General features: G+C 40.5%; 1 protein-coding gene across 1 annotated transcript; it reads left to right on the top strand.

Annotated features, from left to right (window-relative positions):
- Positions 1 to 3,021: 3,021 nt before the first annotated feature.
- Positions 3,022 to 14,224, top strand: STX12 (syntaxin 12). The gene is made up of 8 exons (XM_009892997.1): positions 3,022 to 3,085; positions 5,073 to 5,172; positions 7,011 to 7,148; positions 8,034 to 8,077; positions 9,978 to 10,083; positions 10,549 to 10,621; positions 11,679 to 11,761; positions 13,511 to 14,224. Exons 1-8 carry the CDS (start codon positions 3,036 to 3,038, stop codon positions 13,601 to 13,603), a joined length of 687 nt encoding a protein of 228 aa, XP_009891299.1. The 5' UTR covers positions 3,022 to 3,035; the 3' UTR covers positions 13,604 to 14,224.
- The last annotated feature ends 417 nt before the right edge of the window (positions 14,225 to 14,641 follow it).

The following is a 14,641-nucleotide window of genomic DNA, read 5'->3' as shown; positions in this document are numbered from 1 at the left end:
TGCCGCTGGCCCAGGCGGAGTACGTGCTCCTGTCGCTCTTGATGCGGTGTTTGTGTCATCCTTACCAAGCTGCGCTCTTCCCCAGCGGCAGTGACGCCCTCTGTCACCCCGGGCAAGAGCCCGGCTTCTCCTTCGCCTTCAGGTGCCTTCAGCGGGATCAGGCAGATTGTCAGCCTGCCTTGTGTGGGGCATCTGGGAGAAGCTGCTGTTGCAGAGATTTCTGAAGGCTGCTGTTAACTTGCTTGTTTCCTCTTAAATGTGCTGGCAGAGTTCCACAGGGAAGCGTTCTGCTGCGTTAAGTAAATGGCATTGCAGTTTCTTGATCATCTGGTTGTCGATAGAGAAAGTTACCAGTATCATAAGCTAATCATTGAAAGTCTAGTATTGATTGCTGAAATACTGCTTATGACATGAGTCACTTCCAAAAGAGTCTTTGATATAACCACTTTCTAAGGATACTGCCTTTGCTAAAAAAGGCATTAATTGTCCATGTACCCATGCAATTTTTTTGGGGCAAGATCAGTTGAACGTTGTGGTTCTTCTGAAAGTTGGTGACTTCTCCAATTCAATAATACAAAGCTATTAATATTGCTGAAACAGCTTTACTTTTGCTCAGTCATGTTCATTTCCTCATGGTATAGGCATGGCTGCAAGTTGAATTGCTTCAAAGTTCACCAAATAACATGGGTTGCCTGGGTTTTTTTCTTTTTTTTTCTTTTATTTTCTTTTTACAACCCCTGCCTTGCATGGGATGTCTCCCTGTGAGCCTCCCCTTCTAAGTAGTTCAGCTTCTCTTTCTCATAGGACAAGCTTTCACTGTCTTGTGACCAGCAGCCATCCTATCTCAGTGTGCTGCCTATCTCAAATGAAATGAATATCCTTACGGTTTTTATCAAGGTGGGTGGGAACACAGAGAACATACAACTTAACGTTATGATAATTAACTTTATTACACATTTTATAAAAGCTTTCCATTCAAGCCTAGCAGAAGAGATATTGGAGCCCTAAGCCTGTTCTCATTTCTCCTTTCATTCCCTATAGGGAAAACTGCAAGCAAACAGCAGACACAGCTGACTATTTTTCACTCCTTTTGGGAAACTCTGTAGAGTTGGTATTTCACACAAAACGTACAGAAAACTGATGACCTGAGCTGGCAAAACTGTTGCTTGCAAGACTGTTACATTACCTAAGCATCTAGAGCAGAGATTCAAATGTTTTAAGTAATCTTGGGTGTAAAATAGTCAGTATGTGGAAGGCTTTACAGCATAAAATTGAAAGGGTTTGGAGATGCAAAGCTGTTGACTGAGGGGGCTCTCTATGTTGATTTGTATACCCACTATCCAAAGAATAAAAGTAAAGAGCTCCAGCCCCTTCCTCTGGCCTCCCAGACACTTTGCTCTCATTTTGTGTAGTCTCTGTTGCTGTTGGCTGAGGTAAACTAAGCATAGTGAACTGTTGAACCTGGCTCAGAGCAGGACAAAAACACATCGCCTTGTGTGGAAATAGGGCTTATAGAAGAATCTCCCCCAGTGGAGGAAAAAAATATACATCACAGAGTACCTAGACATCATGGCACAAATGCCATTTGCAAAGTCCTTGAAATCCACACACAGAGTATAGTCCGTGTGCCATTTTTCAGTTTAACTTGACTACGAACTTTTCCGGCCTTCCTGTGGCTGACAGAGCTGTGATATACATGCAGTCTTGCTTGCTAGAAGCCACATTCAGTCCAGTGTATGAGCTGTAAAAAAACTCCTCACTGTATGAGCTAATAGAAGTCTAGAATTCTCAGCGAGAATGCTCTCACTGGATGCAAAAAGTAGAACACTTGCCTAATTACTTATTAAATCATATTGTAGCCTTAGCTGAGCTGCCATTGTTATAAGCTATTGGGCATCACTTTAAAAGAAGTGGCCTTCGTAGGAATCTGATGTTCCTTCAGCAACACATTTAATCAACTGAAGTGGCTGCTCCAGGCTGAAAGCAGAGATTACACCAGTAGGATGTCACTGAACTGGAAGCAGCTCTTGTTAAACTCATGAGGTATTTCAACTCAATGCAGGTGCCTGTAGAACTATATTAAGTTGATCCTCCTTGGTCTTGCCTCTTTTGATGGCTGATGGGATAGCATACAATTTCATGATTGATTTGAGCCAATCATGTCGTAAGTTGTGTGCCCAGCATCTTTAGTAATGCTAAAAATTGTGCATCTGCAGAAAAAAATGGATCAGCTTGCTGATCTGTCAAAAAAATAATCTTCTAAGGTAGAGGGAGTGGAGAGAGAAGATGGTACTTGCTTTTCAGGTACGTTAACGGTTTAATGTGATTCATTGTGTGGTTGCGTGATCACTAGTGCCTACACAAGGAAAATAGTGGAAAAACATATGAGAGAGGGGAGAAAGAGGGCTAGAAAATCTCTTCTTGCTACAACATGATTTCAAATTGATGTAAGCTAACTGTGAAGTGCACCATTGCTATCTGCTGTTCTTGAAAGGCTGTGCCAGTATTTCTATGAGTAGAAAAATGCAGATATTTTTTTTTTTAAACTGATAGCAGCCCTTGGCTTTTTTTTTTTTTTTTCTCAGAGTGCTAATAATTTAAGTAACTTTAGAATATGTAAAAGTGGCAACACAGCGTAGTAAAGTTGTTCTGTAGCAGTGATAGCCTAAAATACAGAAATAGCAAGGCTGGCAGAAACAAATAGCTATGTTAGCTGGTCTAAAAAGGTTGAGGAAGAGGAATGTGCAAGCTTTTAGCTCCACAGACTTGTATTCAGGGTATGTATGCCTTACTATCACTTTCTTATCTGAAAGTCTGTTAGGCTGGATCATGTCTAAATGGGGATATTTAAAATACACTTTGCATATAAAGCAAAGAATGTAAGTGTTGTCTTACCAGCTTAAGTCAAACATTGAGAGAAATCCTTTGGGGAAAGCTAGAAGAATGCATTCAAGAAGAAATAAAGCACACTAGAACTTGTCTTAATAACTCATCTTGTGATCTCTTTATCTTCAGCTGCTCAAATAAAGAATTTGATGAGCCAGCTGGGAACCAAGCAGGATTCCAGCAAGCTTCAGGAGAACTTGTAAGTTTTAAATGAGCTAAAGTTTGTATAGATTCTCTTTCATTTCTGCCTGTATTCCTAAAGGAACTGGGTTGCTTGCTTTGTGGAGGTGCTTTATTAGATAAATTTAATACAGTCCCACAAACCAAAAATGACTAGCTGCGCTAAATAGCTTACTGGACAAATTAAGGTGTTTTCTGGAGAAGCCATTCATAACTGCTGGATAGGAATGGTTAGAAACAGTATAGCTTATTTAAAAAGAGTAGTAGTACATCAGCCATGCATTAGCTGTACTTTGAGGACTAGCTATAGTAGCTTCACTTGTGCTTTAGAAGAAATGAATGCTGTACTAGGTATTTGGTCCTCACATAAGAGGAATAAGGAAAACCAGCAAGGAAGACCCATAATTGATGAAAAAAGTAGCTTGTAGTACAGATGGATTTAGGCACTAGAAAGATTAGCAATCCTATATGGCAGCCAAAATGCCACATGTAACTTCAGAAGAATAAGATGCCAATGGGGAACAATATAGAATACATTTAAACAGGCATGGTCCAAACTGACTCCTGGAGAGACTAAACAGGGAGTCTGTATGTCTGCATCTTTTGCATACTTGTAAAGCATAAATAGCAAGTTATGAGAAGAATAATTTCTGGAGTCATAAAAGAAAACTTGAAAGTAAGTTCTTCCATTATCTCTTCATGTGACTGTACCTTGAACCTCTTAATATGTGACATCTCTATTTTTTGTAGTAGATGATTTTTGGATAAGTTCATAACTTTTGGTAATAGCTACATATGCTACATTTGGACGATGAGATCAGAGCCCAGCTGGGGGAGAAAGAAATTTGTTTGCCTGAGCTGCTCAGTTGACTTCATCTGTATTTAATCGGTAGACTAAAGAACTAATTACTGGTGACCAAACAAATGTCTTTCCATTTAATTTCATTGTAGAAATCGCCCTCTTTAAGGTGAGAGTGGTTGCACTCCACAAATTGTCAGCTGCCATACAAATGTAATACAAAAATGCATGTGTGGTTTATTCAACTCGCATATTGCAGGTCAACTTGTGCAATAATACAGCCTGAATACTTTGATCTGTGTACCTGTTGGGCTGAATAGGTGACTTTCACTTAAACATCTTGTATCCACTGAATGCCAAAAAAAAAATGGTTCTTGTTTTAGTATTTTGTATTGTCCTGGTTTACGTTATTAGTTTTTGTGCATATGGCTGCAAAATAAAACTTCCAGTTCTGTTCTCCGTGAAGCACAAGCATTCTTGCTAATAAACTGTATCTTTGATGTACAAGGTGATTTCTTTGTGTTAAGTTCAATGTAACTAATGTCTTCCTGTATTGTGGTACTAGTGAAGGTGCTGCTGCACTAGATCTTTGCAACTATAGCTTTCAATTCCAATGTTGTTGGAAAACATAAAGGCTCAAGGGAAAGCCTGGCATTTCCCAAAGTAGAAGCTGGATCATTCCTCTCTCTGACCATTAATTTTCATGAACATGTAAGAATTTAATATCTCTGAGTCTCTGTAATTTTATCAAATGTACATTTAACCAATGGAGTTAGCAGTTGTCAAATGAACAGTTAGTTACTAGGTGGTACCACAAGGAATTCACCCTAAAGGAGGGATTATGCTCACTGAATAAAGTTGTCTTTCCCTTGAATTTCTCTCTTATGCCATTGGAGAAAAATATCTTTTTAAAACTACTGAATTATACTAGTTAGCAGGGAGCACAGAATTTCTTTCAATCTTTTTTAAAGTGTAGCCCAGAGTCAGGTTGATGGTAAAGGCTGAAAGTACATCTCTGTTCTGTTAGGGTGAAAAAAAAAAAAAAACCCAACAAAAAAACACACAAAAAAAAACCCAACAACAAACCCACACCATAAAGATGTGTGATCTCAGAACCCCTGCTTGGTCATTATTTTGGAAACTGAAATGCTCAGAGACTGCTTTTTAGGTAGAAGCTTGTCTAACTGCTTTTGAACTGTTATTTCAGACAACAGCTACAGCATTCTGCAAACCGCCTTGCCAAAGAGACCAATGAATACCTAAAGGAGTTGGGGTCTCTGCCACTTCCTCTATCTGCATCTGAACAGGTAGGCACACAGAAGTTGTCTGGATGTATTTTTTAAATCGCTCATTTCATGAAACTAGCTTAAACCACAACCTCAGGAAGCTTGAATTGGCACAGCTGAAGAGACAGCAGCCTTTTGCAATGAAGAATGCTGTTGAAGTAGGGAAATACATTAAACTGGCTACATCCTGGCTCCTTATATGATGCTGGGAAAGCAATGTTTCCCCCTGGCAAATAGGTATAAAACTTATTCACATGAGAATAAGAAGCCCTAAATGTTTGGGGAGAGCTGAGTATGCAATTCTGGTTTTCTGAATAAATTTCTGAAAAATAATCTTGTTTACCGAGTGCCTGGTGACGTGAGGCAGTGTTTTAGGATAAAAAACTCATAGCAAACTGCATGTCAGTATGAAATGTGATCATGCCAAAAAGCTTTCCCTGGCATGTGATTTATTAGAAGGGGGAACAAGCTGACTCACCTTGCATGTATTTGAATAAAGCAAAATGTAGTAAGGCAATGATTAAGACTTTATCTCTTGCCAAATAGTCCTTTGAGTTCCCCCTTCCTATGGGAAAGGGAAGGGGCAGTGCTCTGCTGTTAGCATTTTCTTGCTCTACTTTGAATCACTACGACAGTATCAATGTATCTGCCTTTGTGATACTGTTCTGGGATGATCTGTGGATATGGGTCAGCAGATGTTGTCTTCATCTAATTCTATATTTAAAGGTTTATATGCCAGTTGCAAGCATGGCCATGTTTTGTCTGTCTGTTCAGCAGATATTTTTCAGTTAATCTCCCCCTGGTGAACAAAATCCTGTCTTGTACATCTCACTGAGTGCAGCAGTGACTTTTGAAGCCTAGTGAAGCTTGGACCAGTCCAGTCAAAACCTGCATCAACATGCTGAGGATCTCCTCTGGCAGAAGGGCTGTTGCTTCCAGATGGCTCAGATGGAAGCTGCAGTATATTATGAGGCTGCTGTAGTGGCTCATAGAAAACATTAATGGAAAACATTTACTTCCTCGAAATGGCTGTTGAATTCATACAAACTCATTGAAGGATTACAATACTGGAAAGCCTGCAGTTTGGGACAGCTGTTGGGAATCTCTCTAACAGAAAACATAAGAACTGTCCAGAGTATTGAGTGTCCTTGGGACAAGCTTTTTCACGACTTTTTGTTTCCCATAACTGAGATGTCACAACACTCAAAGGAGACGTTCTGTGAAGGCTAAATAAGTTGATACTGTAAAATGAGGATGAAAAGGAAGATTATAACTAATGTATTTGGAGAAGAGATACACTGAAATGGTTATTGGGACTAAGGATATTCTCTGATCAAGTAACAGCAAGCTTGTAGTGTGGTATGGCTTGTGAAACTAGGGTAATGGGAGTTGTCATTAGTTCTGGAAGTGTGGGGTTTCCTATATTTATGAGAAAGTTGAGGGGGTTGTGTTATCAAGACAAGAGAAAATTAAGTACTACCAGGTTGGCTAAGTAGAGGAATGGAGGGTAAAGGCATTGTAGGTGTACAAAAGGTATGTAATTAAATGTGGTAGATTACTGGAATGTGATTTAAATAAGAGTAATGGTGTAGAAGACCTCTCTACTTCAGACTTCAAACTAGATTGGAATTAGAGAACCTTACAGAACAGTTGTGCAATAATGGGCAAGGCATAGAGCATTTGGTACAACAAATTAAAATGTGGTGGGCTTCTTGTTCTCTCCAGTGCCCCAGAATGCTGGGACCAAAAGATCACTTGAATGACAGCATTCATTGTTGTTATTATGATGATGAGAGTCTGATAGTTGCATTATCATGAATGGGAATATCTGAACACTTGTTTTGGTTTCAATTCTTTAGCGCCAACAGAGGCTTCAGAAAGAACGTTTAATGAATGACTTCTCCGCGGCCTTAAATAACTTCCAGGCAATACAGAGGCGAGTGTCAGAGAAGGAAAAAGAGACTGTAGCAAGGGCAAGAGCTGGCTCCCGTATCTCTGTAAGTATTTATAGGAATTTTGTATAGATATCATGAACCACAAGTCTTTTGAGAGATCTTGTACTTGTTTACCAACTTCATAGCTGCCTGCTGAGCACAAATGAGGCCTCGGTGCATTTGTTTTGTCATTCCAGATGTAAGTACGCGCTCATTTTGGTGTGCTCCTCATCAATGTTAGTAGGGAGGGAAGGAATCCTGGTAGCTGCAAATAGTTGCAGAGAATGAGATGAGCAGTCAAAGTATAGTTAATAGCAAAGTATTGTAGGCTGCTCTTCGCTTGACATCAGCCCTAGACTATAAAATTTAAGAGGTCAGTTGGAAGCTTACCACCCCTTAAATTACATCTCAAATGTCTTGCTATGTTTCTTTGTTTTCTTATAGCTTCTGTTCTGCTAATATCTCCAATGTATGTTCAAACCTTTTCCCTATTACATTTTGACAAACCCCTGTGGCTACTAAGAATTCATAATAAAAAGGCCAGTGAAAGCATTTTTCTCCCCTTGCCTTGGGTCTTTGTGTTAACTATGCATTCTTAATTTCTACAAGGAAAGACATTTATCCATTGGCTTATGCTCTGAATTTTTTGCTACGTGGTGAGAGAGGAAGTGACAAACAATGACAGCTGATATGAATAAACTGACTAGCTGCTTTTGGTCACTCAGTTGTCTCTGATTTGCAGAGACAATCTGAGTCTAAAAATTAAATGTAAAGATGAATCTAAATCTAATCTTAATTAGTGTAAGTTAAATCTGAAAGCTGAAGCTGACAGTGGTGTTCTTAAAGAACTCTCTGGATAGTATACACCTTTGTCTTCAAGATACTCCTGTTGACTTTGCAAGTGGTCTTGGTAGTCTGCAAGACTAATAATTCATTTATCTCTTCCAGGCTGATGAGCGGTTCAGAGAAGAACAGCTTGTTTCATTTGATAGGTAACAACTTCTTGTACTCTTGGTGTTATACTTTTACCTATGTATAACTAAAGTTTTTGTGGTAAGATATGTTGCTGTAACTTGGGCCAGGCTCTGCTAGCTGAATGCAAAGCAAAAAGCTTTGAAATGAACTTACTGCAATACTCCTAATACATATGTAAAAAAAAAAAATTAACTGCATATGATAGTATTTTACCCTCCTTAAATGTAGGTTATGTGATTACTGCCCTGAGGGGAATAGTAGAGTCCCTAGTATATGGCAGTCGGAGGTCCTAGTTTTGTGTACTGTGAGCACAAGATTACCAGACAGGTTTTCCCTCACTGTGACTCTTTCCACAAAGAGCTGTCTGTTTATTTCATGTGTTTGGGTGTTCTCTAGCCAGCCCAGTTGGTGCTACTGCAGAGTAGTGGATGAGGCTGCCTTGAATTCAGAAGTCCTGGACACAGTGCACACAAGACAGCATTACTGTCGCCTGTCAGATAGTTGTGTCGGTTCTGCAGTAACAGTGTGCCCACATAGTAGATAGGTTTGTAAAATGTTAGGTCAATTCTACAGTGTGGTAAAGAGAACTCAAGACACTCCAGACGCATCTGATTACTGTGTCAGTTTCTACTGCATGTATGTTTGAGAGAACTGGGATGAAATCTTTTGGGTCTATCTGTGTAAATTCTTTAACTTTCTAAATTAAGAGACCTAGCTTACATGTTTCATCTATACATCCTCCCTCTGCAAACTGCACCTCATCTGATCAGCTGCTTGGTGTGCATCCCCTGTGTTAGCCCTGTGCTTTCATTTACTGAGTCAGGAGTGAAAACCCCAGGTTGTTCAGTTATACAGATGCTGTGATGAGTCTGAACACCTTGCTCGCTAAAGCAGGGGCACCAGCCAGGTACCTGTTCCTGCAGAGACTATTAGTTCAGTGAGAGACAGTAGCACACAGCAACCACTCCACATTTGATGTCGGTCTTGTGTGCTGCGTGTCAGAAACTTCTGCCTTAAATGTCTGAAAACCCTACTGTCATCTTATGGCTGAATTGTTGGACGGGTCAGCTGTCTCTGACCTACTCATGTAGTTTATCTTCATTTCTTTTGGCACTTTGAGACTTTAAAACTTACTGTTTAGTGTTGTATACCTAACACTGGAATGTGACAGTGCTTTCCAGCACATTTCTCTGCATTTAGAAGAGGGAGACATTGCACTTGAAGTATTTTCTATGCTAAACATATAGATGGCCTTGTACTGTAGGTACTGCCTTCACTATAATTGGTGTAACTTGTGCAGCAGTTATGAAGTACAAGCTCATCAGGAGAGAAGTAGACTGGGATGCAGAGTTGTTTAGTTTTTAACATCTCTTTTGGTGTGTAATTTAATTTGAAGTTCTTACTAGACTAACGAATTAAGAATAAAGTGTTTTAGTACTTCATCTCCAAATGCCGGATAGCAAGTGAGAATCTTTGAATTCAGGTGTTCTTTTGTTCTGATTATGTTGTGCTCGCAGGCTACTCTTTTATCAAAACTTTCACCCTGATTTCTCCTGTTTTGGGGGATGGTGAGAGGTAAGGAAGGTACAGGCATTTAAAAATAAATAACAACCTGAAATATGGAGGTTTCTTCTATAATGCTATAGATAACTCTTGCATCCTAGAGTGGAGTATTCTATGCATGTAACTGCTTTCCACTTTCTTCACTTTTCCTGATCTGTCCCTTTTTTCAATTGTTTCAATTTGTAACTTGTCACAAATCAGTCCTGTCTCTGTGTACAGTTGCAGGGCCAGGAACCTGGGGGTTATTCTGTAGGAAACATTTCAGCTTCGGCTCACTGGCACTTTCCTATAAATGGAGTGGGGGAGTACCTATACTCAGAGAAAGACTCGTACTTTCTTTCCATCTCTTTCTAGTGGTGAAGATTGGAATCAAATGCAGTCTCAGGAAGAAGATGTGGCAATAACTGAACAGGACCTTGAACTCATTAAAGAAAGAGAAACGGCAATCAGGCAATTAGAGGTGACCAGTAGATCCTGCACAGTTAACAGTATTGGGAGATAAACCAAAGAAGTCGTGCAGTGCTTACTAATGGGATGGGCTGAGGAGATCTGAAGGTGGAGGAACAGAGTTCCTTGTAAAGAGGATTGATGCCAAGATCAATCTCCCTGCTCCTGTTGAAGGAGACTAGGTATATTTTCCTTCAGTGTTGACTGGTGGTCCTTCAGAGATGGTAGGAGCAACTCATGTTACAGTATTCATCTCTATTCCATACTGTTAATTGCTAGTGTGATGAAACAGATATTGTGTAGCAGGAATATTGTAGGCTTCTGTGTTAATCCCAGGTTCACTACATGGTAGCATCAAATCACCTCAGTCAATGAATCTATTCTGATGTTTTGAGAATGGACAGAAGAGGTACTAAGAATAAGGATTAGAAAAATTGTAAACAGTATTTGTTATAACTTGTCAAACTGTTGTCTTCAGGCAGACATTTTGGATGTCAATCAGATATTTAAGGATTTAGCCATGATGATTCATGACCAAGGAGATATGATTGGTAAGCGTGTTTGGATAATAGGAAGTTTCTTCTTAGTTCAGTTACATGTATTAATAGAATGGTTGGAGTTGGAAGGGACCTTAAAGACCATCTAGTCCAACCCCCATGCCCTGTGCAGGGACACCTCCCACCAGCCCAGATTGTTCCAAGCCCTGTCCAACCTGGCCTTGAACACCTCCAGGGATGAGGCAGCCACAGCTGCTCTGGGCAACCTGGGCCAGTGTGTCACCACCTTCACAGTAAAAAAGTGTCCTCCTAATATCTCATCTAAGTCTCCCTTCTTTCAGTTTAAAACCATTCCCCCTCATCTTATGGCTCCACTCCCTGATTGAGAGTCCCTCCCCAGCTCTCCTGGAGCCCCTTTAGGCACTGGAAGGTGCTCGAAGGTCTCCCCACAGCCTTTTCTTCTCCAGGCTGAACCCCCCCAACTCTCACACCCTGTCCTCCCAGCAGAGGGGCTCCAGCCCTTGCAGCATCTCTGGGGCCTCCTCTGGCCCCGCTCCAACAGGTCCGTGTCCTTCTGTTGTTTGGCCCTTGAGCTGGAGGCAGCACTGCAGGGGGGTCTCCCCAGAGCCTAGCAGAGGGACAGAATCCCCTCCTCGCCCTGCTGGCCATGCTGCTGGGGATGCAGCCCAGGATGGGGGTGGCTTTCTGGGCTGCCAGCATGCATTGCTGGCTCATGGCCAGCTTTTCATCCCCCAACATCCCCAAGTCCTTCTCCTCAGGGCTGCTGTCAATCCATTCCCTGCCCAGCCTGTATTTGTGCTTGGGATTGCCCCGAGCCAGGTGCAGAACTTTGCGCTTGGCCTTGTTGAACTTCATGAGGTTGGCATGGGCCCACCTCTCCAGCCTGTCCAGGTCTCTCTGGATGGCATCCCTTCCCTCCAGCATGTCAAACTCGCAACACAGCTTGGTGTCCTTGGCAAACTTGTTTTGCCTACATGGATTATATTTTCCAGTATTTTGTGTAAGAAAATTACTGTATTTCTGATGTCATTCTTTTTAAAACACTGAAGCTCTGAAATATTTTACAGTGAGTTCTCTTATTTTTCCATAGATAGCATAGAGGCAAATGTGGAAAGTGCAGAAGTCCATGTGGAAAGAGCCAGTGAGCAGTTACAGAGAGCTGCCTATTATCAGGTAATATTATCTGTATGCTTGCATTATGGTCAATGCACAGTTGAGCAATAACGGAACAGGCATAGCAAGACATACGCTGAGGACTGGAGCACACCAAACAAGTAATTAAAAACAGCTTGTGCAAGTTGGCACTCACTCAGAATTGTGCTGCAAGAAATAGATAAAGCACTTGAGTCAAAAACACAGTATTGAAATTACCATTCTACTTCAGAGGATATGTAGTGAATCTGTTTCTTCATGTAGGTGTGCTCAGCAAGTTTGTTTAGCTGTCTCTGCTGTTCTCAGGAGTTAGCAGAATAGTTAAACAAGAACAAATTCTCATGTTGTATCTGTCTTGTAAACACATCAGCCAAGACACTGATGTGCAGAAATCCTTGCCCAGACGTGAGAAACTTCTGGTGACCAGGATTTGCAGCACCCTTCTTCTGAGTTTCTGTATCCCGTAGTCTGTCCTCCCTGTCCCATCAAATATCTTCCAGTGGTTCTCACTGCTGCTTAAATCTCCTTTGTGTATGACATTCAGTGTTTTCTGTAGGTTCCTTTCATCATTATGGTCCCTGTAGGTGCAGGTTCTGTGAAGGAACAAGGATTCTGCTTGTCAGTCACAGAATCACAGAATGGTCAGGGTTGGAACCTCTGGAAATCATCTAGTCCAACCCCCCCACCAGAGCAGGGTCACATACAACAGGTTGCACAGGAGGGCGTCCAGGTGGGTTTTGAATGTCTCCAGAGTGGGGACTCCACACCCTCTCTGGGCAGCCTGTGCCAGTGCTCCACTACCCTCAAAGTAAAGAAGTTCCTCCTCATGTTAAGATGGAACTTCTTATGTTCAAGTTTGTGCCCATTACGTCTTGTCAGTCCCATACAGAGTTTCACTGCTGGCACTTGAAGCTTCTACATAAGATAAATATTGGACACTTTCAAGCTGTTAAGTGGGAAGGTACTAGAAGGCATTAAAACTCCAATGCTGTTTAACGCAAGGCAGGGGAAGGAGCTTGTACCATCTGGCAGTATTTAGTAGTATTCTCTCTCTCCCTGGCTTCCTATATAAAGTTTTGAGCTATTTCATAAATGTAAGTTTGGGAGCTATTGGACATGTATTGAAAGTGCTTTTCTGGATGGAGAAGGAAGTGGTTATATAGAACTATCCTCAAATCCTTAAATACTAAGTTAAAAATATTTGGTGTATATGGACAGACTGTAGTTTCCTATGATGAATAAAGTGACCAAAATTGTAAAATCCAAGTACAGTAACTGTATATTAAATCATTTAAACTGTACATGCAATACTATTTTCACATGAACTCCAAGTGGCGATTGTATCAGAGAACTGCTTAGCAGTTTTATTAGTCTTACCTGGAAAAGCTGAATGGTTAGAGATATTTGGCTTTCCTTTGAAGCCATGGTGCTTTCCATTAGAATGAAAAGCATGTGGTAGGTCTTGTGAAGTGGAAGTAAAGCTTGCGTTTTCCTTAAGAGAAGCAAAACTTGTCACATTTTGACTTAACTGCAACTCTTAGACCACTGTGGTCCTAAAACTAAAAACGTTTATCTGTAGTATTATGCAGTTTAAGGAACATGTAAATGTATTCAGACTACACTGGTTACTTCTCCTGAATACGTATGGATATCACGTGCTCTAGTTCACCCAAGTTAGTAACATTAACTGGTAGACTTGCTATTTCCTCTTACCATCTGTTCCTGGTGTCAGTGGTTTTCTTTTTTTTTTTTTTTTCCTTCTTTCATTAGAAGAAATCACGTAAGAAGATCTGTATCCTGATTCTTGGTCTTGCTGTGGCTTCTATAATCATAGGATTAATTATCTGGCAAACAACAAAATGAAATCTTCACATGGAACCTAGTCCCATTACTGAGATTTTTTTCCCTCAGAGCGAACAGGCTGACTAGTCTTGGAAATGAATTGACCACCTTGAGAAAGCACAAGCTGGAACTACTTCTAGTAATAGATATTAGCAACTAATGTGCAGATAACTAGTATTTGGAATTAGTGAACCATGGAACCATGGAGTATTTATCAGTTTATATGCAAATTATATTGTTTTATGTAACAAAAATATTGTGGTTTTGCTTTCTGTAATGTATTATTCCCTGTCCCAACTGTATGCTGAAGTGTGATCAATAATTGGAAATGTCTTGTTTTTGACAAGTGGCACAACTTTAACATTTTATATGTATAGGTAACTTTGGACTGGAATGACATTCAAAGAGGGCACAACACCGATTCCATTTATCCTAATCCAGCAGTTTCTGAAGTCTCCATTACCTGCCCCATGGTTTTATTAGTCTCCAAGTGGCTGTGGTTCTAGATTCTTTTGAAGAGAAAGATGTTACAGATTGGAAAAGCAAGGAGAAGTATCGATGGATGATAGTTGAAACCACTGTGTGCTGGTCAGTTTAGCTTTGAGACTTGTAACTGTGGTGTTTAATTTTTTTGAGCATGGTTGGAGTTGTTTGGGGTTTTTTTTGTTTTTGAAAATGCATCATTTGAGGACAGGATGTTCTTTGACTTATAATGTAACAATGCAACTTCCTTAGAGAAACTAGCTGGTGGTTTATTATCGGACAAATAAATCTCTTCCAATGCTGACTCTTAAGCACTAGAAATGCAAAGTTTAGCTCTCACTCCTAATTGTTTTGAAGGTTCCAGGGAGGAAATTGCACAAAGGTGAGGAAGTGGGCACCTAAGTTTACAGGCTAGCAAGATAGATGAGTATTAGCTGAAATCTTGCTTCTGAAGAAGTACTCTTGAAGTTCACCTGTAGTCTACTAGTAAATATTGTGTGTGGCTTGTGAACATCAGATGTTTTCCATTCTTTATGAAACAGAAAGTGCAGAAACTGGCTGAGTGAAGTGCTAGGT

Source organism: Charadrius vociferus, unplaced genomic scaffold (assembly GCF_000708025.1).
Source record: "Charadrius vociferus isolate BGI_N301 unplaced genomic scaffold, ASM70802v2 scaffold459, whole genome shotgun sequence".
Taxonomy (NCBI): Eukaryota; Metazoa; Chordata; class Aves; order Charadriiformes; family Charadriidae; genus Charadrius; species Charadrius vociferus.
The sequence above is the reverse complement of the archived record's forward strand: the minus strand, read 5'-3'. Positions and strand labels throughout refer to the sequence as shown.